This window comes from Mercenaria mercenaria, chromosome 19 (assembly GCF_021730395.1).
Source record: "Mercenaria mercenaria strain notata chromosome 19, MADL_Memer_1, whole genome shotgun sequence".
Classification (NCBI taxonomy): Eukaryota; Metazoa; Mollusca; class Bivalvia; order Venerida; family Veneridae; genus Mercenaria; species Mercenaria mercenaria.
The window spans coordinates 45,604,683-45,632,601 of NC_069379.1; the positions used below are offsets into that span (position 1 = coordinate 45,604,683).

The following is a 27,919-nucleotide window of genomic DNA, read 5'->3' on the forward strand; positions in this document are numbered from 1 at the left end:
TGAGGGACAAGTGCTCCAAGCATGACTCTAACCCACAACCATGAGGGACAAGTGATCCAAGCATGACTCTAACCCAAAACCATGAGGGACAAGTGCTCCAAGCATGGCTCTAACCCACAAACATGAGGGACAAGTGCTCCAAGCATGGCTCTAACCCACAACCATGAGGGACAAGTGCTCCAAGCATGACTCTAACCCACAACCATGAGGGACAAGTGCTCCAAGCATGACTCTAACCCAAAACCATGAGGGACAAGTGCTTCAAGCATGGCTCTAACCCACAACCATGAGGGACAAGTGCTCCAAGCATGGCTCTAACCCACAACCATGAGGGACAAGTGCTCCAAGCATGACTCTAACCCAAAACCATGAGGGACAAGTGCTCCAAGTATGGCTCTAACCCACAACCATGAGGGACAAGTGCTCCAAGCATGACTCTAACCCACAACCATGAGGGGAAAGTGCTCCAAGAATGGCTCTAACCCACAAACATGAGGGGGAAGTGCTTCAAGCATGGCTCTAACCCATAACTATGAGGGACAAGTGCTCTAAGAATGGCTCTTACCCACAAACATGAGGGACAACTGCTCCAAGAATTACTCTTACCAACAACCATGAGGGGAAAGTGCTCAAAGAATTACTCTAACCCACAACCAAGAGGGACAAGTGCTCCAAGCATGGCTCTAACCCACAACCATGAGGGACAAGTGCTCCAAGCATGGCTCTAACCCAAAACCATGAGGGACAAGTGCTCCAAGCATGGCTCTAACCCACAACCATGAGGGACAAGTGCTCCAAGCATGGCTCTAACCCAAAACCATGAGAGACAAGTGCTCCAAGCATGGCTCTAACCCAAAACCATGAGGGACAAGTGCTCCAAGCATGGCTCTAACCCAAAACCATGAGGGACAAGTGCTCCAAGCATGGCACTAACCCAAAACCATGAGGGACAAGTGCTCCAAGCATGGCTCTAACCCACAACCATGAGGGTCAAGCGCTCCAAGCATGGCTCTAACCCAGAAGACTCAATGGGCAACTGATCCAAGCATGGCTCGAACCTACAACAGTGAGGGGCAATTATTTCAAGCTTAACCATTTCGTCATAGAGTCAACATAAATAAACATGAATAAGCATTAAATACCTACAATTTTACAAACTGATCAATTAGGTAACTGTACATGCCAATTACGTAATTGGACATATAGCTTTCTCATGATTAATTAATTTAAGAGCTATTATTCAAGATTTATTACAGTTTAAATATTGATTAAAAGTAAACTGAACAATTGCTCAATGTAATAGACATAATAAAGTATTTTTATGTAATAAAAAAAATTAATATATCTACATGAACTTCTGGTAAAAGATGTGGCTTTTTTATTATTACATAAAAAACTGATTTTGTTCTGTAACCTTAAAGCATATCACTTCCAGAATTATAAAGATTTTATCAACAAGCAGAAGCTGTAAATATGATGTGCAATGAAAACACTTAATTTGCATGTATAATACTGTAGAACAAGAGCTGTCGGACGACAGCGCGCTCGACTATTCGAAGAACTGATTGAAGAATGGGCTCAAAATATTTCTATAGATTTTCAGACAAAAAAAAACAAGAGCTGTCCGTAAGACAGCCAAGCTCGACTATTCGAAATATTGTCCCAGAAGCAGGAAAATATTACCCCAAAAGGTTAAATATCAAAAAAGTTCTAAGTCCAAAAGGGGGAATAATTTGACCAAAATGCATATCAGTTATGGGACTTGCTGCTATCAACTAGTTTTATAACCCCGAAGGCACATGTGAAGTTTCAATTCAATATCTGCATTAGTTTTGGAGTTAGAAACTTGCATGTAAAACTTTAACCAGAATTTTCAATATCCAAAAGGGGGCATAATTTGCCCAAAATACATGTCAGAGTTATAGGACTTGATCCAGTGAGGTTAGTAATTGATCTAGAAAAAGAAAAAATAAGTTTCAAATCTATATGCCTTTTAGTAATAGCTGTATGTACTTGCACGCAAAACTTTAACCAGAATTTGCTAAGTCCAAAAGGGGACATAATTTGGCCAAAATGAAGGTCAGAGTTATGGACTTGCTGCTATCAACTAGTTTTATAACCCCGAAGACACATGTGAAGTTTCAAATCAATATCTGCATTAGTTTTGGAGATAATAACTTGCATGTAAAACTTTAACCAAAATTTTCTGTCTAAAAGGGGGCATAATTTGCTCAAAAAACATGTCAGAGTTATGGGACTTGACCCAGTGAGGTTGGTAATTGATCTAGAAAAAGAAAAAATAAGTTTCAAATCTATATGCCTTTTAGAAATAGCTGTATGTACTTGCACGCAAAACTTTAACCAGAATTTTCTAAGTCCAAAAGGGGGCATAATTTGGCCAAAATGAAGGTCAGAGTTATGGGACCTGCTGCTATCAACTAGATTTATAACCCCGAAGACACATAATGAAGTTTCAAATCAATATCTGCATTAGTTTTGGAGATAGTAACTTGCATGTAAAACTTTAACCAAAATTTCTAAGTCTAAAAGGGGGCATAATTTGCTCAAAATACATGTCAGAGTTATGGGTCTTGACCCAGTGAGGTTGGTAATTGATCTAGAAAAAGAAAAAATAAGTTTCAAATCTACATGCCTTTTAGAAATAGCTGTATGTACTTGCACGCAAAACTTTAACCAGAATTTTCTAAGTCCAAAAGGGGGCATAATTTGGCCAAAATGAAAGTCAGAGTTATGGGACTTGCTGCTATCAACTAGTTTTATAACCCCGAAGACACATGTGAAGTTTCAAATCAATATCTGCATTAGTTTTGGAGATAGTAACTTGCATGTAAAACTTTAACCAAAATTTTCTAAGTCCAAAAGGGGGCATAATTTGCTCAAAATACATGTCAGAGTTATGGGACTTGACCCAGAGAGGTTGGTAATTGACCTAGAAAAAGAAAAAATAAGTTTCAAAGCTATATGCCTTTAATTGATGGCTGTATGTACTTGCATGCAAAAACTTAACCAAGGTGTGACGCCGACGCCGACGCCAGGGTGAGTAGAATAGCTAGACTATTCTTCGAATAGTCGAGCTAAAAAATGGTTTAAACAAAAAAATGTTCCTGTATTTGTTGATTTCAATTAGTCTTGCACTAAATGGCAATGTGTGACCATGATGGCAAATATGTTATGTTATATGTTAGGCAAAATTTGGACTTGTATGAAAAATCTAACTAATTTCAAAGTCCAAAAAGGGCCATAATTAAGTCAAAACAGTTGACAGAGTTATTTACTCTTGCCTACAGATGGAAATCATGTTGATAAACTAGTGTTAAAAGTTTCAAAGCCACAGTTCAAATAGTTTTGACAAAACGCCGACTTGTAAGAAAAACTGAACAAATTTTCACTGTGTGTAACCACAGACAGAGTACTGGACACTTTCACTGTATGTAACCATGGATACAGTACAGTATTGGGCACTTCCACTGTGTGTAACCCTGGATACAGTATTGGGCACTTTCACTGTGTAACCCTGGATAAAGCTTTGGGCATTTTCACTGTGTAACCCTGGATAAAGCTTTGGGTATTTTCACTGTGTAACCCTGGATAAAGTTTTGGGCATTTTCACTGTGTGTAACCACAGATAGAATATTGGAAATTTTCACTGTATGTAACCATGGATACAGTATTGGGCACTTTCACTGTGTGTAACCAGGGATACAGTATTGGGCAATATCACTGTGTGTAACCATGGATACAGTATTGGGCACTTTCACTGTGTGTAACCAGGGATACAGTATTGGGCAATATCACTGTGTGTAACCATGGATACAGTATTGGACACTTTCACTGTGTGTAACCAGGGATACAGTATTGGGCAATATCACTGTGTGTAACCATGGATACAGTATTGGGCACTTTCACTGTGTGTAACCAGGGATACAGTATTGGGCAATATCACTGTGGGTAACCATGGATACAGTATTGGGCACTTTCACTGTATGTAACCATGGATACAGTATTGGGCAATATCACTGTGTGTAACCAGGGATACAGTATTGGGCACTTTCACTTTGTGTATCCAAGGAAACGGTACTGGGAACTTTCACCTGGTCTGGAATTATAGTGCATCAAGAGAAGTTAGATGGGAAGGAAAGTGCATTATAAAAAAAAACAAGCAAGGTATCCAATCAAATCCTGTGATACATATTAACTGTTTTCCCTAACTTCCTGCTCTCCATTGAAATTGAAATATTAATAACCACTGTTGGGTCCAAGCAACAGTTTGGCACAATAGTTATTAGTTATATCCAGTTCATTGAATCTGATTTTGTCACTGAAGGCACCAAAGTCCTATTTCTATCTAAGGTGCTTTCAAGATAGGAATATTTACTGTATTTAACAGCTTATATCAAATATCCTTCATTTTCTTTTCTTTTTTTTTGTTTAGCAATGAAAATAAATTTATTAATATTTCAGAAATGAAATTTCTGTATGACTCAAGTCTAAAGACATCCTCATTTGAACATTTGAGCAATTTGGTATTCAATATTTAAACACAATAATTTATCAAATGGTAGAATATTAATAACAGAATGACAGATATATAAGTTTGAGTGAGGCTCGAACCCACATTGGTAAAGGGCAATTAATTCAAAGTCAGCTAACCTCGGCCACTGGGTCAACCCCGGGGCCCCCACTCCCCCATCCCCTAAAAATTTTGACTTACTGTCCTCATACAATATCAAGGTCTCTAAACAAAAACTATTTCAGTGCAAAAAGGTTTCTAAAACTACAATGTTATAGTCCTTAAATTTTACATTCTAATATGCTTGTCTCTGTTAAAACACTCTTACGCTAGAATGACGTCACATTAACGTGCGGTGATGTCAAAGTTTTTGTTGCGACCAAGAAAGAGTACTTCTATATTTCATCTACTGTTTAGATTAAGAGCATATTAGAATCGAAATAATTCATAGCAAAAGGGTGTTTTAACACTATTTATACACTCGGGCGGTAATACGTCATACAAATAGCCCTCGTGCAATTATTACGCCCGACGTATAACTGCCTTCGTGCATAAATAGTGTTAAAGCACTCTTTTGCTATAAATTATTTCTTAATTTTATTATGAGGTATGAAATCAATTTTTATAATATTGTATAATTTCACTTGTCTTAATTGCTCATGAATAAAAACAATTTTTTAGTTATTATGAAAAAAGCACACAAAAAAAAAAAAACAACAGAAAACCATTCCAACAATGTCTCCTTTGCTTACATCACAAAAGCTTCATTTTTTCACAGTCATCTCAAAAACTCCTTAAATTTTGTATCTACTTCCTCTAATGTGCACACATTGTTTTAAAAATATCATCAATTAGAATTTAAATAAATATAATCCATAACAAAATTTAAATTTGTCCTAACAACCAAGAATTTGTAACACTGTTCACAACAAGAAAATGTTTGTCTCTTGTCTCTTTAGATTCCAATCATGAAAATTAAAATTTCATGAGAATTGAAAGCAGTACAGACTGTTAAAAGGCCGTTAAACTGCAATCCTATTTGATGCTAATCTACTGGAATAATCTGTATCCTTCAAAAGATTGCATTTTCCCTGTAACATGGTACCAGTCTATTGAAAATTTTCAATAAGCATCAAAATGACATTGATTGATTGAAAAAACAGACCACAGGGGTTTATTATACATTGTCATAAAACCATTCTTGGAAAAGGAGAAAAACAATTAACAAAATGGCCATTTCTGTAACAGAGAATATGGGGTTTTTGAGTGTTTTAATGGCCATTCAATAAAATGTTTCTTTTGAAGACAAATAATGCAAACAAACCCCAATATAATGTGCATATAAAGTATCCTTTAATTTCCTTTGCCCAGTAATACTTTTATTGAGTTCATAATAAATTGGCCATGAAAGTTTTCAAAAAAAAAACAACCCAGAAAAATATGCAAAAACAAGATAACTTTTCTACAAGAAACTCATCAAGTCAGGGAACAGACCCCTGTGAACCCAAGGAAATGAAATGACTTGACAAAAACAACAACAACAATAAAAACAAAGTAACTCATTAAAACTAATAAAGCTAAAAAATACAAGCAATTTATTACATACTCATTTTTAAATTCTGTTAAGATACAACGGAATTTCAAATGTCAGTATTTTTCCATACTACCGAGGTTCAAATTTGACATATCAGGGGAGCTGACATCAATTTTGACGTCATATCAGGCGTGTGACATCATTTTTGACGTCAGTTTCATATGTGTTGTTTTAAAATTTTCATTAACAACAATATTTTCACTTAACAAATTTATGATATTTATATAATAATTATCAAGTGAAGTTTTGTATGTAATAAAAATATTAAGACTTGCATCCAGAATTTAACATGCACAGAATAATTAATAGTATAATAATAATGTTCCATTCCTTAAGTCATGACGTATCTCAGCTGTAGAACACGTGCATATTTCTGGATGCAAATCTAACAATCTACAAATACGTCATCAAACTCTGTACAATTACTAAAATTACGTTACAACAACAACTGGTGGTATGTAACCACGGTTACAGTGTAAGACCTAATATGGAGGGAACATGCATCTCACCTTGTTAACAACTAAGAATTTTTTAGCCTTCTGAATGCCGTAAAAAAGAGAAAGACATTCTGGACTTAAACAGCATGATAATTTTGTTCTTTTCCTTTACCATATTTGTCCTTTTCAACAAACCAGCACAACTTAATTTACCCCTGGTAAGTTTTTACACAAGTTTGGACAACACCTTTTGCACTGAGGCATTAATAAGGACAAGAACTGTATATTTTTGCTTATAAGATGCATTTACAGGAGTGATATTTCCGGTCCAGAGAGTGAGGGAGTGTCTTAAAAGTGTGTTTGCAGTACAAGGAAATTAAAAAGAAAAGGAAACCCCAAATGACCTGTCCGATTTTGGGGTGCATCTTATAAGTGAATGCGTATTATAAGCGAAAATATATGGTATGGTATTTCAAGCCATATGAATGCACAAGACAGCTGGTCTGTGTTACCATAATCTTTGTTAAAGAAAAATTTGCAATTTTTAAGAGAAAGTCTATTAGTATATTGTTTAAAGCGAAAAAATGATTATGATTTTTCCTAACAAATTACTAAGGTTACTGCCTACCTGTCTGGATGGATGCTCATCTTCACTAGCAGATAATTCACCTATAGACTTGCCCTGTCAAAAATACAACAAAAAAATGTGTAAGTAATTTGACTATATATTAATCATTTCCATTCCTCAACTCTAATTATATCTCCTTTTTGTTTCCATGGTAACAATAACTGATGTATGAAGGATTTAAGGTAGTGGTCCTATAATGATATTTGACAATTTCTGTCTGACTGTGTTCACCTATTCTGCTTCACTAATAAGAGCATGATTGTGGGTTTCCATGACAACAGAGAAATTCCAAAAATGCATAGAGAGAACATAATGGAACAGAAATTGCGGAGCATTTTTTCTGCATATCTTCTACACAGACTTTACCTTAAATTAACCTACCTGACTGTCATTAATGTTTAGCAAAAACATAAATAAAAGCCTGCGTAAAAGTCAATCTTTACAAATTTGTCAGAACAGAAGTATCTTTTTTTTCTTTTCTGACCACATGCATTTTTTGATAATATTGTAGTGCTGCTAAATGTAGTGTACATGCAAACAATACTGACACATCTAACTTAATAAATTTAGTAAAGAGCAATGACTTTATACTATTTTTAACAATAATCCTCAGGTTAAGGTTAAACTGAACTAAATAGTATTATCGTCTCTATAGTTACATTTTTTTAATTACATCACTATAATTATTTACCATCTGTTAATTAAATCACTCTAGTTACTGTTTTCTAATTATATCACTATAGTTACCACATTTTACAACAGTGCAAACTTAATTATATGATAGTCTACATTTGTGGTAATTATTAGACTTAATTAATGTTACTGTTAAATTATTAATTTCTGTGGAGGACAAATTTTCTTGGATGAGCTAATCCGTGAATTTTAATCTTGAGAACAAACGTGCAAAATTCCCCTTCATTCTATCTCTGTAAATACATATCTCCACGAAATAGCGGTTTTGGCAAAAACCATGAAATTTCATGTCCACGAAATTCTTTGACTTTACAGTAGTAACTTCAAATCCGCAAAAGTCACTGATTTTACAGTAGAAATTTCATGTCCAGGAAATTCACTGATTTTACTGTAGAAATCAAGAAAATAATATCTGACAGTGACATAAGTCAGTAAGTTTGATCATCTATCAATGTACTTGGCTCAACCTCCATATATCTCAACACAACCATAATATTGTGCGTTTTATTCGACCTGTCAGGGGCGGAGTTAATCTCTGACTTATGCAAAATGGTAATCTAAAAAAAAAACAAGCAAAATAGGTAAAGCATTATAATTGTTTAATTCCCCAATCTTTCAGTAACCAATGACTACAATGGTTATAATGTAAAGTAGATCGCCACTGAATAAGAAATCAGGTTGCTGAATATACTACATACCCTACACTTAATGCAGTTGACCATCGCGAAACCCCTGCCAGGTCTATTAAAACGCATGATACTAAAGAGATTAGAAATTGGGTTGAATGACACAAAATAACTTATGGGACGTGCTGATTTTAACATGACAGAAATTTTGCAATTTTATACTCATGTACAGGTAAGTCTATGTGTAGGACTAAATATTTAAATCTGCATCTGAGGTGTCCAAATCCAGAACATTACAGTTTTGACACAGTACTAAGAGAAATACACATATGAAATGTACTTGTAAAATCTTATCCTGATTTTTAACACCATTTTTTTTTTTTACAGTATTTCAGTTATGTAACGGCAGGCACTTAACCTAACCAGTGTTCCTGGATTCTGTACCTGTAAAAACCTAATCTCCATAAATAACTGCCAACTTCCCCCATGTTTATGAGTCAGAGGTGGAGGATGAATGATTTCAGGCAAAATGTCTTTTATCAAAATTAATTATCACATAGAATATACGGCCTGCCCAAAGATCGAACTCACAGCCCCACAATGCATAGATCGGCTCTCTCCTTATTGAGCTAAGCGGACAGGTGAAGTCTGAATGTGCAAGCAGCATTGTATTTCATTTCATCATATGCTTATACTATCAGGTATAAATATATGAACAAACATATTATGTATAAAATTGCAACCTTTCAAATATGTGAGTTCAAAATTATATCTGGTTTAATTGTTTAAGGTACATGGTCAGGTCTTAGAGATAGGAATGGGCTTACAGCTTGCATAGAACTGACTTGAACATAAATTCTGTTGGGTTTAACATCACACCGACACAATTACTGGTCATATGGTGTCACTTTCCAGCTTTGATGGTGGATGAAGACTAGACGTGCCCTTCCTTGCATTATTTCATCACTGGCCGGTACCTTGGTAGAACCAATGACCGTCCTTAAGCCAGCTGGATGGCTTTCTCACATGTAGAATTAAATGCCCCGAGTGAGGCTCGAACCCACACTGGTGAGGGGCAAGTGATTTGAAGTCAGTGACCTTAACCATTCGGCCACGGAGGCCGCCTGAAATGAATATAAAACTTTTGTATCGACTCGTAAGAATTTCCTATCACTATCCATGTGAACCTAAAATCTGACATGTCATTGTGCACCTTCTTAACAATAGAATCATGCGTGCCTTAAACAAACTGCAAACTGGTGACATTTCTGTGAAAAGAAAATCTAGCAACCCCTCAAACAATGAACAAATTCTTCTGTTGATTAATATTGGAATAATTTGTACTCAGTATATTTAGTTCTTGATAATTTTAGTTAACTAGACAACTGTTTGCTCTATTCATTCTGATTATTCTAAGATATTTATTAAATGCACAAGCTTTAAATGCAATGTACTTCTTTTTTAACACTACCTGGAAAAAAATATACTTTATATAGTGTTCAAATATTCTTAGTAATTCAGATCTTATAAATAGATTAAACAAGAGCTGTCAGATGACAGCGCGCTCGACTATTCGAAGAATTGATTGAAGAATGGGGTCAAAATATTTCCAAAGATTTTCAGACAAAAGAAAAAAATGGATTAAACAAAAAATGTTTCTGTATTTGTGGATTTCGATTAGTCTTGCACTAAATGGCAATGTGTGACCATGATGGCAAATATGTTAAGTTATATGTTAGGCAAAATATGGACTTGTATAAAAAATTTAACTAATTTCCAAGTCCAAAAAGGGTCATAATTCAGTCAAAATAGTTGACAGAGTTATGTACACTTGCCTACAGATGGAAATCATGTTGATATACTAGTGTTAAAAGTTTCAAAGCCACAGTTCAAATAGTTTTGACAAAAATTTCAAAGTCCAACAAAGGGCCATAATTCAGCCAGAATAGTTGTCAGAGTTATATACTCAGATGGAAATCATAATGATAAACAAGTGTTTAAAGTTTAAAAGCCATATGTCAAATAGTCTTGACAAAACATGGGCATATACGAAAACAGAACCAATTTCCAAGTTCAAAAAGGGCCATAATTCAGCCAAAAAAGATGACAGAGTTATGTACTCTTGCCTATTGATAGAGACTATAATACTGAACAAGATATAAAAGTTTCAAAGACATATGTCAAACACTTTACACAAAATATAAACTGGTACGAAAAACTTATGAGTTACGTACTCTTGTCTACAACTGGACATGGTGATGGTAAACAAGTGTTGAAGGTTTCAAAGCTTTATCTCAAAAGACTTTGTCAAAATATGAACTGGTATGAAAAACTTAACCAAGATTTCTAAGTCAAAAGGGGCCATAATTCAGTCAAAATGCTTGACAGAGTTATGTACTCTTGCCTATAACTGGACATGGTGATGGTAAACAAGTGTTGAAAGTTTCAAAGCTTTATCTCAAAAGACTTTGTCAAAATGTGGACTGGTACGAAAAAATTAACCAGTGTGTGACGCAGACGCCAACACCGTGGTGAGTAGGATAGCTCTACTTATTCTTCGAATAGTTGAGCTAAAGATGTTTTAAAATTTGTAAACATTTTACAAGAATTTCCAAAGAAGCAGATGATCAAGATTAAGAGTTACAGAAGATTTAGAGAAAGCCAAAGCTGGACTAAGTTTAGCTGTACACAACAGTATTTAAAGATTTACATCATTCTGTTTTGTGTGGAGGATGAATATGATGTCTTGAGTGGCTGCCTATGTTTGAACTTTTTGATCAATATTTCAACTGTATTGGTTAGATTTACTCTATATAAAACGACTAATGCAAATACACAGTGATGCTAAATAATGAAATGATCATGATGAATGAAAACAGAGGCATCTTTGGATGCATGTACCATTTCACCCTTGTAAAACTGTGATGGGACAATCAACATATACCAAGGACCATTCCATTTTGAGTTGGGAGAGGTGTTAGGATTACTAAAACGTTAGATAACAACAATTGTTAATCAATGCAAAACTGTCATTCATTCAATCTTTGTGCATGACATACAGATAATGTTGCCGATGATTCGCGGGAAAGTGGCGCTTCAATATTTTCCTTAGTGGGTTCCCGCAGTTGTAGTTCAATTAATTTTGCTCGTAATTCATCTGAATGGCTATTGGCTTCAAGAGCCTGCTGTTCCACAAGTGTGATCTGCTCCCTAACACTCAGAAGCTCTTCCTGTGAAGGTTGTTAAAAAAGTTCAAGCAAATTGTCAGATAAAGCAAGATGAAAAACACTTTAACTTCACAACATAAATATGTTATATTCTAACATCACATCATACATATATTATATTCTAACTTCACAACATTAAACTGTTACATTCCAACATAGCAGAAAACTAAAATAAGCAGCCCTCTCTTTCTGAAACAAAACCAAACAAAAAATAGATGTTAGTCTCATACAATAAATATCAAATAAGGTATCAAGTACATGCTCCTTAACGTTTTTTTTTTTTTTTTTGCATGATAACTTGTATTCCTCATCTTGTGATTTTACAGTGGCAATCAAAGAACACTTGACAGAGTCAAGCTTTGAGTGTCAGAACACTTTAAATACTGAAGCTGCAAAAGCAAGCTAATAGAATTTAACTGGATGGTATAAATTGTTATAAATAGTGATTATTTTTTCTGCCTTTCTTTATCTTTTATTGTTACAAAACCTGTTCAAATTATACTATAGATCTGACAGCAAGGTAGATTACAGACTATTGGATCTATCCTGATAATCAAACAGGTTTTTTGGCAGCCTGAACAAAACAGGCTGACAACGGCCCGAACACAACAGACTGACAACAGCCCACACAAAACAGACTGATAAAAGCCTGAAGGTAGCAGGCTGACAAGAGCCTGAACATGAAGCTGACAACAGCTTGAACATAACAGGCTGACATTAGCCTGAAGGTAGAGGATGACAACAGTCCTAACATGACAGATTGACAACAACCTGAACATAAGAGGCTGACAATAGCCTGAATATATAAGATAGACTGACAACATCCTGAATGTTGCAGGCTGACAACAGTCCTTACACCAGCCTGAAGATAGCAGGCTGACAACAGACAGAATATAAAAGACTGACTGACAACAGTCCTGACATAACAGGCTGACAACAGTCCTAACATGACAGGCTGACAACACCCTGACTATACAACACTGGCTGAATTGACAGCCTGACTACACAACACAAGCTGTTGTCAGTCTGAATATAATAGGTCAATATAAAAGGCTAATGCAGCCCGAATTAAAATATATAACTGATGACTGATGACAGGCTGTATCTACTGTTAAACAACCTTCACAAATTTATGAGTAACTTTCAGACAAATTACTACAGACTAGCAAGTGAAACATTTGTTAGTGAAAAACTGACATATAATTCTATCGCTTACCTTATATGGAATATAATGATACGACGGTGGATTTACATCAATGGTGTGACGCAAGTCAATATACTGAACTACTTGAACAGACATTCTGATTGGTTACTGCTATTTCACAATCATCCAATCAAACGCAAGAATTCATATCACAAGCTATACATGTCAAGTGATTTGGTAATCCTCTCATCCAATCAATTTCTTTCTTTACGAAAAAAAGTAATCCACATTGGAACTAATAATTTCATATTTTCAAACTTTTTTCAGTGCTATTAGAAATATCCAGTTGGACAGTGTCAAATAACTATATTTTAGAAAAATCTGTGTAGATGCAACCAATATCTAGAAGGAAGAATTTTTCAGTAATGCACTGATTTACTGGTTGACTACTTAATATCATAAAGAAAAAGCATAAATACTGACTGGATTCTATTTCTATTATGTAAGTAAGATAAAATTCATTTTAAAAATCTGCATGCCATAACTTTCAAATTAACATAAAGAAATATATTTAGAAATAATTTCCTATTCACACTGACGAAGGACAAATTGAGCCGCTCTATGAGAAAACCAACGTAGTGCATTTGCGACCAGCATGGATCCAGACCAGCCTGCGCATCTGCGCAGTCTGGTCAGGATCAATGCTGTTTGCTAACAGTTTCTCTAATTGCAACAGGCCTTGAAAGCAAACATTGTGGATCCTGCGCAGGCTGGTCTGGATCCATGCTGGTCGCAAATGCACTATGTTGGTTTTCTCATGGTGCAGCTCATTAATAATCATCATACATTCTTCATCAATTCCTTTTACTTCTTTTATGTTACCGTAAATTTCAAAATATTTTATTTCAAATATTTTCTGTATAATAGTAATGTAGAAAATTTTAAAACAGAATATGGCATTGAGGAGAAGTTATGTAAGCAAAGGCTTTCCTCTCTTTTATTTTATGTTTTTACATTACAAGTACCTCTTAGCAACTAGCTTGAAAAACTGTTAAAATATTAGTGTCGTTCAAAAGTATCTTGTTTACGGTAACTCTTCTAAACTCCATCTGTCTTGATTAATTGATTTCCTATCAGTCTTGTAACTAAGTGTTTTAGAAATAAACTCCAATGGAATTATTTAGTCAATAAATTGAGCATAAACCTGCACACCTTATCTATACAGTATTTAAATTAAATGCCAGAACAGACTAACTATAGGATCAAAGGGCAGGCTTAAACACATATTTCAAGTTTTTTTTATCAGTATCAATTGAAACATTATAAAGTACCATAAATATTTTTCATTTACAACACTTAAGAACTTTTCATATCTCTGGGAATAGAAGAACATCATTGTTTTGACAGTAAACAGAAAACCAATCTGTTTTAAAATTAGAGACCCAAAATTGACTTAACCTTCATCCTGCTGGCGGTGAGTGATTTTGCCATTGCGACCAGTGCAGGCTAAGATCTGCCTGCATATCCTGCACTGTTCACTATTCAGTCAGTAACTTTTCAGTGAACACCCCTTTTGAATAACAAATGGTACTGCCCAAATTGAAAGATGGACAAGTTCATTTTAGAAATTTAGAAGGGTAAGGGTTAAGAGAACTGACCTGAACAGCTTCCGTATAATGTAATTAAATGATTGTTTGATTAAAATATTTTGTAACAAGGTTTTATCTTGATTCCTCATTAAACATATAGATGGGGAATTCCCCTATTGTAAATTTCAGTCAATTTTGACACAATTTTTTTTTTTAAATCACTTCCAATTTTATTTGTGAATGGATTGCTTTAAAAACCTTAAGCTTTCTGAGTTAGCATAATAATACATAATTTCCAGGTTATTTTTTTGTGTGTGTAAAATTTCTAATATCGGGGCAAATAAATTTTCATAAAATTGATATTATTTATCCCATGTTTGTCACTATGGGAGTGAAATAAAACCATTACATAGTTTTGGCATCATCAATGTAAATTAACATCTTTATGCTTTGGGACAGACTATCCTGGGGTAGTCAACATTCTAACAACTATAAAAAAAAAACTTAAAATTTATAAATTTACCACAAAGCAACCATGACAACATACAGTTTACCCATCTCTTCTATTATAACCATGGAAACTTTAAATCCTACAATATCTATCTGATTCAGCATTGCAATTAATGCAATGTAATACTATACTATATACAGACAAGACACTGACTTTATATATTGTGTGCTAAAATTACATTCGGGTTTTACAGACAATGTGTAATGTTGTGCAATTTACCACAATCTTTGCAATTTACCACAATCTTAAACAGTTTACCACATTTACAACAAGACCATTTTTACATTTACCACAAGACCATTTCTACATTTACCACAAAACCATTTCTATACTGTTGTGCTGTTACCATTATGATATACCTTCTTAATTTTTTTAGATTTCCTTTTAGGTATTTTCAATCCAATAAAGTGCACCTTATGTCTTTTTCTTTTACCCTAGATACAGAAAAAAATTATGCATAGAAATGAAAGCTACCTAACTACAACAGCATGTAATAACCTAACTACAACAGCATGTAATAACATAACTACCTAACTACAACAGCATGCAATAACATAATTAACTTACAACAGGAGCGTGCAATAACATAACTACCAGAACATGTCATAACATAACTACCTAACTACAACAGCATGTAATAACATAACTACCTGACTACAACAGCATGTAATAACATAACTACCTAACTACAACAGCATGTAATAACATAACTACCTAACTACAACAGCATGTAATAACATAACTATCTAACTACAACAGCATGTAATAACATAACTACCTAACTACAACAGCATGTAATAAATAACTATAACTACAACAGCATAACATAACTACCTAACTGTAACAGCATGTAATAATATGACTACCTAACTGTAACAGCATGTAATAATGTACTACACCACAGCATGTAATAACATAACTACCTAACTATAACAGCATGTAATAATATACTATACCACAGCATGTAATAACATAACTACCTACTTGCTTACCAAGAAGATACTGACTGAATAGCTAACAGTGCAGATCATGATCAGACTGCATGGATGTGCAGGTTGACCATGATCTACACTAGTCGCAAAGGCAGAATCAATAGTGTCCAGCATGGTAAGGGTTAGAGGCTTAAAATTACTTATAAAAGGTTTTAAGTATTTAAGAAAAATAACTATACAGCCTGGGAGCCAGGCTATATCCTACCCTTAAACTAATTTGAAGTATAATGTCTAATAGCCTACCCTAACTTAAGTATTGTCCCCTATATCACAACTTAATAATACTCTAATAGACAATTTAACCCTAAAACATGACTTATTAATACGCTAATCTTGAAATTATTTTAGGTCAACTGGTGACTTTTCAGCCCTTGATGACAGAGGAAGACCCCAGGTGCCCCTTAGGGCATTATTTCATCACGGGCGGGCACCTGGATAGAACAACCGACCTTTCATTAGATGGATGGAAGAATTCTACAACTAAGCAACACTCAAACCCACAACGGTGAGGGGGGAAGTAATTTAAATTCAATCAGTTTTTGAAAAATACCGCAATCTCACTGGACAAAAAACAATTTCAAACACTGAATAATATTATGACACTACATTCCATTGTGGTAATCTGTTCACCTAATAAATGCAATGTAAACTGTCATTATAGACTCTGCAGGGGTAAAAACAAAACACAACCAAATAAAAATATGCCAAAACAGAAGCTAATAATCCCTGTTCAATAACAGCGAAATAAAGGATATTTGACAACAGTAGATCAGTGGCTAATACAGGTAAATATCTCCTAAGACTGGTTAATTCTTTCAGAGATAATTTAAAAGATAAACCGGTCTGTTTTATCTGGTTGATTATTCAATGGATTTATTTTGTCAAGAATTTTTTTATACTTCTCACTCATTTCAAAATGATACATTGACAGTGTAATTACGTAACGACAGCTTAAATTAACCGAAAACTCATTACTAGGTGATTCTGCATATTTTCGACTTCAGTTTCAAAGTTTGAAAAATCACGAAAATTTCTTGATCTGAATGTATGGATTCAAAAATGAATAGACAGGACAGGACGGAATGGGATGGCATGGGATTAAATGGGATGGGATGGGATGGGATGAGATGACTGATTGACTGACTGACTGACTGACTGACTGACTGATCGGTCAATCGAACGGACAAATGAACTGACCAACTGATTGAACTGAATTGAATGAATGTAGAATGAAAAATGAATAGATGAATGATTGAGTGATCAAATGAATGAATGAATGAATGAATGAGGTAAAATTCAGAAACCTCTATTCAGAAAATAGCTTTCAATAAAAGATAATTCATTAGGTAAATTATTCTCTTTAACGCATTTATTAAATATCAGCAATAAAATACCTGATTGTAATGTACATTAACAACATTTGACAGTATGTTGAAGTGTGTGTACATAATTGCAGAAAAACACCCTTATCTTTTAAATTGCATGTATTAAATACTTAATTGAATTCTGTATGAATATAATCTAAACATAATCAAAATGGCTGCCTGCTCAAATTTCAAATTACCAACTAAAATCAGGGCCATTCCAATATCAGTGTATGTACACAAATTATCTATACATGATAACAAAAGCAGAGATTGAAAAATGAATGCTAGTTATAGCAGAGAAAGATATTAAGAATTTGATTATAAAGAATAAATTTTTTCTCTGTTACTTTAAGTGAGATAAGACAGCATATAATAGTGTTGTGTTGATGTTATAGGTAATAAACACACTTTCAACAATAGCATTTACTGGACAAAAATATGTTTAAATATGAAATTATGTTACGATCAATTACAAAAATATAAGAAAAGAAAAGTAGGTGAAATCTTTGACTTTGTATACATAACAAATATTACTAGATCTTTTCTGCAAACAGAATGTATACCATAGACTGTATCCTTTTCAAAAGGTACACCTAAGTTTGAAAAAAAGGTTTAAATTTTATTAAAGAAACTATTAATGTCTTTCATACAACTTGTATCAAAATAGAACTGCAAACTAAAAACAAGCCCATTCAAACAATTGACCCACCTTAACTTGCTTAACATAATTTCACAATGAAGAATCTGGAAGCCAAAACTTTAAAGGTACCCAATGCCCAAGAATCTGGAAGCCAAAACTTTAAAGGGACCCAATGCCCAAGAATCTGGAAGCCAAAACTTTAAAGGGACCCAATGCCCAAGAATCTGGAAGCCAAAACTTTAAAGGGACCCAATGCCCAAGAATCTGGACCAAAATTTATGACCATTGCCAGAATCTGAACCAAACTTTAAAGCGACCAATGCCCTAGAAATCTGAAGCCAAACTTTAAGGTATCAATGCCCAATAATTGGAAGCCAAATTAAAGGTAAACCATGCCAAGACTGGAAGACCAAAATTTAAAGTCCCATTGCCCAAGATCTGGAGCCAAACTTAAAGACCAATGCCCAGAATCTGGAAGCCAAACTTAGATCCATGCCAAGATCTGAGCAAACTTTAAGGACCAATGCCAGATCTGGAGCCATAATTTTAAGGTACCATGCCCAAGATTTGAACCAAACGTTAATGGGATCCAATGCCAAAATCTGAAGCCAAACTTAAGGACCATGCCAAGAATCTGAGCAAAACTTATAGGATCAATGCTCAAGATCTGGAAGCCAACTTAAGGACCCGATGCCATTTCACTGAAATATTTTATCTTAGATATACTTAAATGTAAAAAACCTAACAATTCTAACTATAGTCCAATTATTGTGTATCAGATATATTATAGTTAATATCATGCAGTTACAGTCCTTTATACAGAAAAAAACTTCCAGTGTTTTTCAATAACTACACATTTATACTGTGTTTAGCTATGTACATGTATTACATGTGTACTAATTCAAGCTTTATGCATAGCACTGATGATACATATTAACATTTTAATTACATGTTTACATAAACTTTAAATCACCATTGCTTAGATTTTTAATAAAATATGAAATTTAGGTCTAGTATACCTTTAATATGTTTGTATTTCTCATTGTACCTTACTTTATTTGATGAAATAAAAGCCCAATCTAATTTTTTAAACATCTAGAAATGGAATGGGGGCCCAGTCTGACTGCTTATAAATATGCAGAAATGGAATGGGGGCCAGTCTGACTGCTTGTAAACATGCAGAAATGGAATGGGGCCCAGTCTGACTGCTTGTAAACATGCAGAAATGGAATGGGGGCCAGTCTGACTGCTTGTAAACATGCAGAAATGGAATGGGGGCCCAGTCTGAATGCTTGTAAACATGCAGAAATGGAATGGGGGCCCAGTCTGACTGCTTGTAAACATGCAGAAATGGAATGGGGCCCAGTCTGACTGCTTGTAAACATCTGATGAGAGCCCTGAGAGTAGACATCTTTGCAGTCTGATCATGATCTGCACTGTTCGCCATTCAGTCAGTATCTTTCTAGTAAGCACCCCTTCTAACAGTTAATGGTACTGTCCAAATTGAAAGATGGACAAGTTCATTATAGAAATTTAGCAGTGAAAGGGTTAAGAAAAGTACAACCACAAAACTATAAATTATCAGTGATACTTTAACAAATTTTCTTTAAAAAAATAAATAAATCTACAAAGTTATTAAAATCTTTTGTGCTCAAGATTATTTTCAGAATTTTATCACAAGTTATATAAGATTATTGCTATGTATTTATCCTAACAATCCAGTCAGAACTTATCATAAACTTTTTCTTGCATTCAAATAATTTAACATTAAAGTTCCAACAATTTAAAACTCTTAAAACAAATAAATATATAAATTATGTTTCAAATTTTTCTTTCAAAATTACTCCTTTCAGCTATTTTCCAGAAGTTAAAATTCAGTTAATCCTCAAAGTATATGAATATAAATCACATCGTCTTGGATACAATAATTCCAAATATTGAATGCTTGTATAAGTTCATAAACTAATAAATTATAACAGCGACACTTTTTTTCATTTGCATTCACAGACTTATAAAAAGTTTTCTTTAAATTCCATGCCTTATTATCCAAAGTCATGTAAAATGTTTGTACAAAATGTTGGAGCAAAATGAACCCTTCTCTTTTCTTCTATTAATTTTGGTTAAGTCACTTCTGCATTGAGCCCTGACATATTGTACAGCAGTACTCGGTTCTTCAGAATTAAATAAATTGACAAATTTTAAATTACCAATTCATGATAGTGGGGTTTATTTAAACAAATTTACGACTATCACAATACGGGTCTATTTAAAGCTTATAAGGAATTATGTATCTTTACATTATCGTACAGTCGCGATAAAAAAATTCTGTAAGCTGAGAACCGTTGTATCGTTAAAAAGAACTTGTTCAATGGTTTTAAAAGACGATCTTTTATCAAAACTTGATCTTATTATCAGATGTTTCCTGATCAATTTTGGTTATCGCTACCCGCTAAACCTCGCACAATACATTTAATTACCATGAAATCATTCATATTCCTAAGGGACTATTTTTGGTGGGGAACTGCTTTTTGTGGATTTCATGATTGTAGCTATCCATGAAATTAAATTTCAAAATTAGCAATCAAAAATCCTACTCTTCTATCTTAGTAAGTGGAAATCTACAGATTTATACACCAACAAAACAGTGAGCCATTTTGGATAAAGACATGACTTTATACCCCAACAATTCAGCCATTTTAGACAATTTAGCCATAAAATTTCATACCCACAAAATTGTATGATTTCACTTTGGTTGAAATGTCCAGCGGAATATCAGATAAGAAATCAAATATCTCAAAAGATTTCATGATATTTCAAAAACTTAATTCTTGAATAATTAATAACCTGTACTAGAATGAACTTTCTGTATAATGTAGTATCTAGAAGAAAGATAATGTCTGGTGTGTTTTGCAGCCAGTTCAAGTTTCTGTGTAAGAAATACCACATATATAATTATGTTCACGTGAGCTGAAAACGCGAGATCTGGTGTTCACATGTAGAAAATATTTTGATATTACAATAACTTCACTCTAATGTTGCAATATTTTCACTGAAAAAAAAATGTAATAATTTTCATTTATTCTATTACAACCATCTTATAAACATGTACACCTACAATTGCCATGTATTGTCTGACAGTGTATTAAATTGACTTTGGAATTTAAGTACTGTAAAAGATATAACAATATGATTGGCTATCAAAATGTCATTGGTTACTGATAATGTCACGGAAAGTCCAAAATGGATATCGCGTTCTAAAGGTAGACGTATTAAATACTAATCATGACTGCCGTATTAGGAAACCTAATATGAATAAACATCAAGAAACGTACATTTCATTAAATTTGATGAATGTTTAAAGTTAAACATTTTACATGGTTTATTCAAAGAAAATGTCTTCTTTACATACGCTATTTTGGCATTCCTCTTTTGGTACTGAAAGCTATAATTATGTAACGTACATTAACAGTCCAAACATGCTGAAACAGCTGTGGAAGTAATTCTTATTTAGTCATGTCAGTTTAGAGAGAAGAAATACCAGTTAAAAAGTAATGTCAAATACAGAAGTAACGTCAAATACAGAAGTAATGTCAATTATTGAAGTTATATCAGTTATAGATCATCCATGTAACCAGATAGTAGACAATGTGGTAATTTACGTATGTGAGAAGTTTCATTACAATCTACTTAGTAGAAAATTTATTGTTCACAAAAATTTCATCAGATTTGTGATTTATAATGAAAGCTTGCTTGAGGTCGTTTTAAAAAAAATCCAGCAAAAAATCAAGCACTTGATCGTTTACACCTTTTTTCTTGGTAGAGTTTAAGCACTCAGTATATATTGAAATTTTGAAACAAATCAAGGTGAAATTAAATTCTTTACTACAAAATAAAACTGACCCAAACATACCAAGACCTAGAACTTAGTGTTTCACATTTTAAATAGCTACTTGACTAACTTTTTTGATGTCAGACTACTAAATTACTGTGCAAAACTGGGCATTTTACTTAAAGATGGAACTAGGGCATACATTACACAGATCAAATTGACATTACTTCTGTAACTGATGTTACTTCCATAACCAACATGACTTTGTTTTCTCGTTTGGGGCAAACCCTTTACTTTATCTGGGGACCAAACGCCGCTCTTCATGGAATTACACGCCTCAACACGTGTATCATTGAAGGTTCCATGTTCACCACCGTTTGAATACATCTGCTGATGTCTCTAAATTGCTTTTTGTACTTTTAGCATATGTAAATGTTGAGTTCTGCTCAACCCGGGGCTAGAGGGCGTGGACAGTAGCATGCATTTTCGCTACCGTCCATGAACAGGCTCAATCAAACTGAGCCTGCAACATTTTTGTTTCTGTTGTGTTGAGCGACCTGTGAAGTTTCCATTTTTCTCTATTTTGGTAACTGACAAAACTTGTCTGACTGACATCACTTTTGTAACTGACATTACTTCTGTAATTTACAATGCTTCTGTATCTACATATGACATTAATCCTTAACTGGCATTAATTCTGTAACTGACTTTACTTGTGTAAATACCATTACTTCTGTGATTGACATTACTTCTGTAACTGACATTACTTCTGTGATTGACATTACTTCTGTAACTGACATGACTCATAATTACTTCCATAGTTGACATTACTGCCATAATGGAAATTATTGACGTTGCTTAAATTCTGTATAAGACATTATTTTTTTAACTGACATTTCTTCTGTAATTGACTTAACGTATGTATATGCACCTATTCTTCAGATATTTGCAAATAATATTAGAATTCTGCAAATTTCACACATATTTATTTCAGTTTTATCATGATGGAAAGTTGTAGTTCATTTGTATCACCCTGAAAAAACCAGTACAGATGTCATAGTTATGTGACAGCATGACCAAGCTACAAGACATTATTTAGAAATAATTCATGCTGCTTCAGTTTTGTTTATCTTTAGAAATATAATTACTGTTGCTATTTTTATAACTTTACTCAAGACTAGCAATTAACTTGTTGGACAATTTTTATTTTATTCTATGTAATCAAGATAAATAATTATGCTACGACTTCCAGTTCATTGAAACTGCAGAACTACTTTAACGCAGGTCACATATTGTTTTTTCAATCAACTGATACTAGTATATAGTCATTCAAAATTAAATTGGAACCATATCGTCCCACATGCAGAAGAATCAAAAGGGTAACTGAATATTGTCAAGCAAATAAAATTGATAACTTTATCTGAAGGAACACTGCCAACTAGGTCATTTCAAAATGTATATTTAAAAGAATACATCACAATTATTATGGTACAGTCAAACTTAGTTAACTTGAACTCAATGGGGACCAGACAAACTTAGTTAACTTGAACTCAATGGGGACCAGCCAAAGTTTTAGTGATTTGTTGTTGTGAGTTATCAAACAAAATTCATTATAAAGGTAAGAGAAGGTTGGTGTACCAATTATCCAAGTTTGAGGTAATGAATTTTGACTGTATATTCATTTTGGAACCCTGGAAACCCTTTCCACTTTTATACAGTGTAGTCTAACATACAGTCAAACCTCTCCTGCTACAGAGCGTCTCTGAATTAAGGCCACTATTATAAGACCTACCTATAAAGGCCATTATTACCATTTTTATTTTCAAGGTAAATATCTATAGTATAGCGAGACCAATGACGTTCCTTGCCCCAGAGCTAAACAGATTACCGATGTCAATGTAAACTTTTACTTACAATTTCAGTTTACCAAAAACTGTCTAAAACGTTTTTTTTCCCAGGGTTTCGGGCTTTAACCAGGGATGCGTTTTATACATGGGTGTGCATTGTACATGCATTTCTATGGTATCTCTCATCCTGTTTTACCATAAACAATGAAAAATGACCTGTGTTGAGCGACTACCTGTGAACAAAGACCACTTTTATCGTTCTCCAAAGGTGGTCTACACAGACAGGTTTGACTGTATTACAGAGGTCAGTGTGGCACTTGGGTTGGTACAGGCAGCTTATGTTTATTGACCTAATCACCAGCCATGAAATTACATCAGATCTACAAAATCTTTATCACTTCAAAGAATCAAAATAATAAATTAAATACAAAATAATTCTGAAACAGATGACATTTTAGGAAGAATTAACCTTCATCATGCTTGACATGATTGATTCTGCTTTTGTGATCAGAGCTGATCATGATCAGCTTGCACATCCATGCAGTCTGATCAAGATCTGCACTGTTCATCATTCTGTCAGTATCTGTTTGGTAAGCACCCCTTTTACCAGTTAATGGTGTTGTACAAACTGAAAGATGGACAAGTTCATTGTAGAAAAAAATAGCAGGGTAAGGATTAAGTTATAACCTGTGCATTTTTCATGACTTGAAAAAAACTTAAGATACATTTTTATTCATCTCTAGGCAACCCTGAAGAAGCGGTCCATTTTTTTATAGGCCTTAGTTCAGTTTCTGCCATTATCAAAGAATACGCCTGTCATACACTATAAAAGTACATTATAATGATATATCATTTAGAACTTTTACAATCTGTAATATTCATTAATTTTCTGAAGAAATAAAGAAATCTTTTCAATCTGCCTTGATATCATTATCAGTGACAAGATTAAACTTTTACAGTGTCTCTCAAAAGTTGCTACACCTTTTTCTTTTTTTCAACAAACAGGTCATTATGTCTATGGTTATAATGTGGGTGTCACTTTTTTGTTATCATAAATATATATTAATTTCTTGTTATTTCTTTTTTATCCCATATGGCCATAGTTGCTATATCATATATATATATATCTGTCATAGGTTTTGAATTCTTGAATAACGTAGTACAAACAAAGTTTTACTGAATCCATTCTTTTTTATGACTTCACCATTTATGCCTAATATAATGTCTGTTTAAGTTCGCATGCAACCTAACCCTAACCATTGAAATATGCTTTTCTAACTATGTAATTATCTATATTCTTTACATGAAATTAGATTCTGACGAACTTTGGACCTTTACAAAATTATAGGTGTTCAAATATTTTTGAAAAGAAGTATACCTTTGCATGGGGGCAGAATTACGTCATATCTGGTTTATCTTTTTACTTCTGTAATTGAATGTCTGCGAACCAACAAAAAGTAAATAAATTGGCACATAAAAATGGCATTATTGAAAAGAGCAAAATCTTATGAGGTTAAAAGATTGAAGTATTACTTCACACACTGCCATTTTGTGGATCTTAAAACACGGAAGAAAGAAATAGTGCTCTGGAAGTCTACATTGTGGGTATGAATATATGGGCGTTTTTAATCAAATATTAAACGGTCTTTGAAAAGTTTGTGAGTTCAAGCCCTAGGTGAATGTTTTCTGTGACAACCTGACAAACTGCGACGTTACCGGACAGAAACTGTGACAACCTGACAAACTGCGACGTTACCGGACAGAAACTGTGACAACCTGACAGAAACTGTGACATTACCGGACAGAAACTGCGACGTTACCGGACAGAAACTGCGACGTTCCCACAGAAACTGTGGCGTTACCGGACAGAAACTGCGACGTTACCACAGAAACTGCGACGTTCCCACAGAAACTGTGACGTTACCGGACAGAAACTGCGACGTTCCCACAGAAACTGCAATGTTCCCACAGAAACTGCGACATTCATACAGAAACTGTGACATTACCGGACAGAAACTGCGACGTTTCCACAGAAACTGCGACGTTCCCACAGAAACTGCGATGTTACCGGACAGAAACTGCGACGTTACAGGACAGAAACTGCGACGTTCCCACAGAAACTGCGACATTCCCACAGAAACTGTGACGTTACCGGACAGAAACTGCGACGTTACCGGACAGAAACTGCGACGTTCCGACAGAAAACAATTTTGTCTGTACTCTATGCCTAAACCATGCAGAGTACAGTACTGGTACAGAATCCAGGGACACAGATTACATCAACAGGCTGCCATTAATTTAAAGGACCCGTAATGAAACCCGGCAATTTCTGTATGATAACATACTCTCGTTACGCAATTCTGCATTCTTCAGACATACATGTAGCTCAAAGCTCACACGGCTTTGTGTAAAAAACTGAAAATGCAGATATTGCATAATTATGGAGAAATTACGTATTTTGCCGATTGACATAATGGGTCCACTACATTAATAAACAGAAACAGAAAAATGATTACAAAAATTCAGTATTAAACTCAAAGCAAATGAAAACACAACAGGACACTGCAGTAATTAGAGACTGACAGTTTCTCAAATACTTTGACTTTGTTGCTATGGTAATAAAGATCAATGTCAACAAAAAATCAAGCCTCACTTTTAGTTGTGTTTTAAATCAGATAAAAATTTTAGGTCATAAGGTACCCGAGTTTCCAAGTAAATGGTTATGAAGGAAAACTCAGGAAAGTCATCTCCCAGCACAATTTCTGGCACTATTTCTGGTATCTTGGTGATAACCACCCACTTTCTATCCCACCCCAATGACTTCCTCAAAGTCTTCTGGCACTTTTTTGGCACAGGCAGGTACCTGGGTAATAACTGCCCACTTTCTATGCCACCCCATTGACTTCCTCAAAGTCTTCTGGCACTATTTTTGGCACAGGCAGGTACCTGGGTAATAACTGCCCACTTTCTATGCCACCCCATTGACTTCCTCAAAGTCTTCTGGCACAGGCAGGTACCTGGGTAATAACTGCCCACTTTCTATGCCACCCCATTGACTTCCTCAAAGTCTTCTGGCACTATTTTTGGCACAGGCAGGTACCTGGGTAATAACTGCCCACTTTCTATGACACTCCATAGACTTCCTCAAAGTCTTCTGGCACTATTTTTGGCACAGGCAGGTACCTGGGTAATAACTGCCCACTTTCTATGCCACCCCATTGACTTCCTCAAAGTCTTCTGGCACTATTTTTGGCACAGGCAGGTACCTGGGTAATAACTGCCCACTTTCTGTATGCGACTTCCTCATATGAAAGAATTTTACATCCCAAGAAAAGTGATGAACCAGCACACACCTTTAAACTACTTGGACAAGAAAGCCAAAGTTGACAGTGACCTTAATTACCATAGCAACAAAAAAATATATGGGACAGTACAATACTTTCCTGTTGAACTATAACCATCACATACTGTCCTAATGACCTTCGGAGCTTTTTTTTCTGTTTCCACAGCAACAAAATAAACAACACTCACCCATGCAATAATTTCCTGCTGAACTTGATCCAAATTCCTAGTTTCCATGGTAACACCATCAGTGGGACCATTGTATTCCACAAAACTTGCTTTATTCATAGTCACATTTCATTTCACTTTCAGTGTGATAATGTATAACTTGTATAATTTATATCCAGCAATGTCAGGTAAGAAACATAACAAACAAGAGGACCATACTGAACCTAGTTTGCTTACATGAGTTTCAAAATAAGGTAACAATTTTCAGAGCGTCATCTTAGAATATTGTTCAAAATTACTTAGTCAACAATTTCAATGTTTTGCAAGATATCGCAAGGCCAGGTATGTTCATAAATCAAGATAGTTTAAACAGTTTTGTTAACCAAAGGAAAAAATATCTGTGAGTCTGACTTGAAATAGGGCAGCAGGTTCTGAAAAGACTTTATTTAAATTTCTGTTATATGCATCTATTGGAAAAAGAGAACAATTGTAGAAGGTCAATCAAGGTACATTTTGGAGATAATAGTTTGCAACTGGGCCAGCAGTTCCTGAAAATTTCCTTTGTATGGCTATATGAAGAAAACCCCTGCCGATGTACTGGTGACCTGTTAGAAATCTCGAAGAGAGTCAGGAGTATTTCTGTGAAAGTATTTTGCAATCGGCTTTAAGTCCTAAGGAGATGATATTAAAAGTTTTTCCTCTATTGCCATGGCAACTAAAATTCTGCAAGGATGACCTAGATTTTGTATCTGAA

At 34.4% G+C, this 27,919-nt stretch overlaps 1 protein-coding gene across 1 annotated transcript in view; it reads right to left on the bottom strand.

Moving 5' to 3' along the window:
* LOC123542904 (uncharacterized) overlaps window positions 1-27,919 on the bottom strand; it is a 195,577-nt gene that overhangs the window by 99,378 nt on the left and 68,280 nt on the right. The window contains exons 10-12 of the mRNA XM_053531345.1: window positions 11,569-11,739; window positions 7,191-7,244; window positions 6,635-6,664 (exon numbers count right to left, since the gene is read on the bottom strand). Coding sequence (XP_053387320.1) covers window positions 6,635-6,664; window positions 7,191-7,244; window positions 11,569-11,739 — 255 coding nt within the window. The remainder of the gene's footprint in view (window positions 1-6,634; window positions 6,665-7,190; window positions 7,245-11,568; window positions 11,740-27,919) is intronic.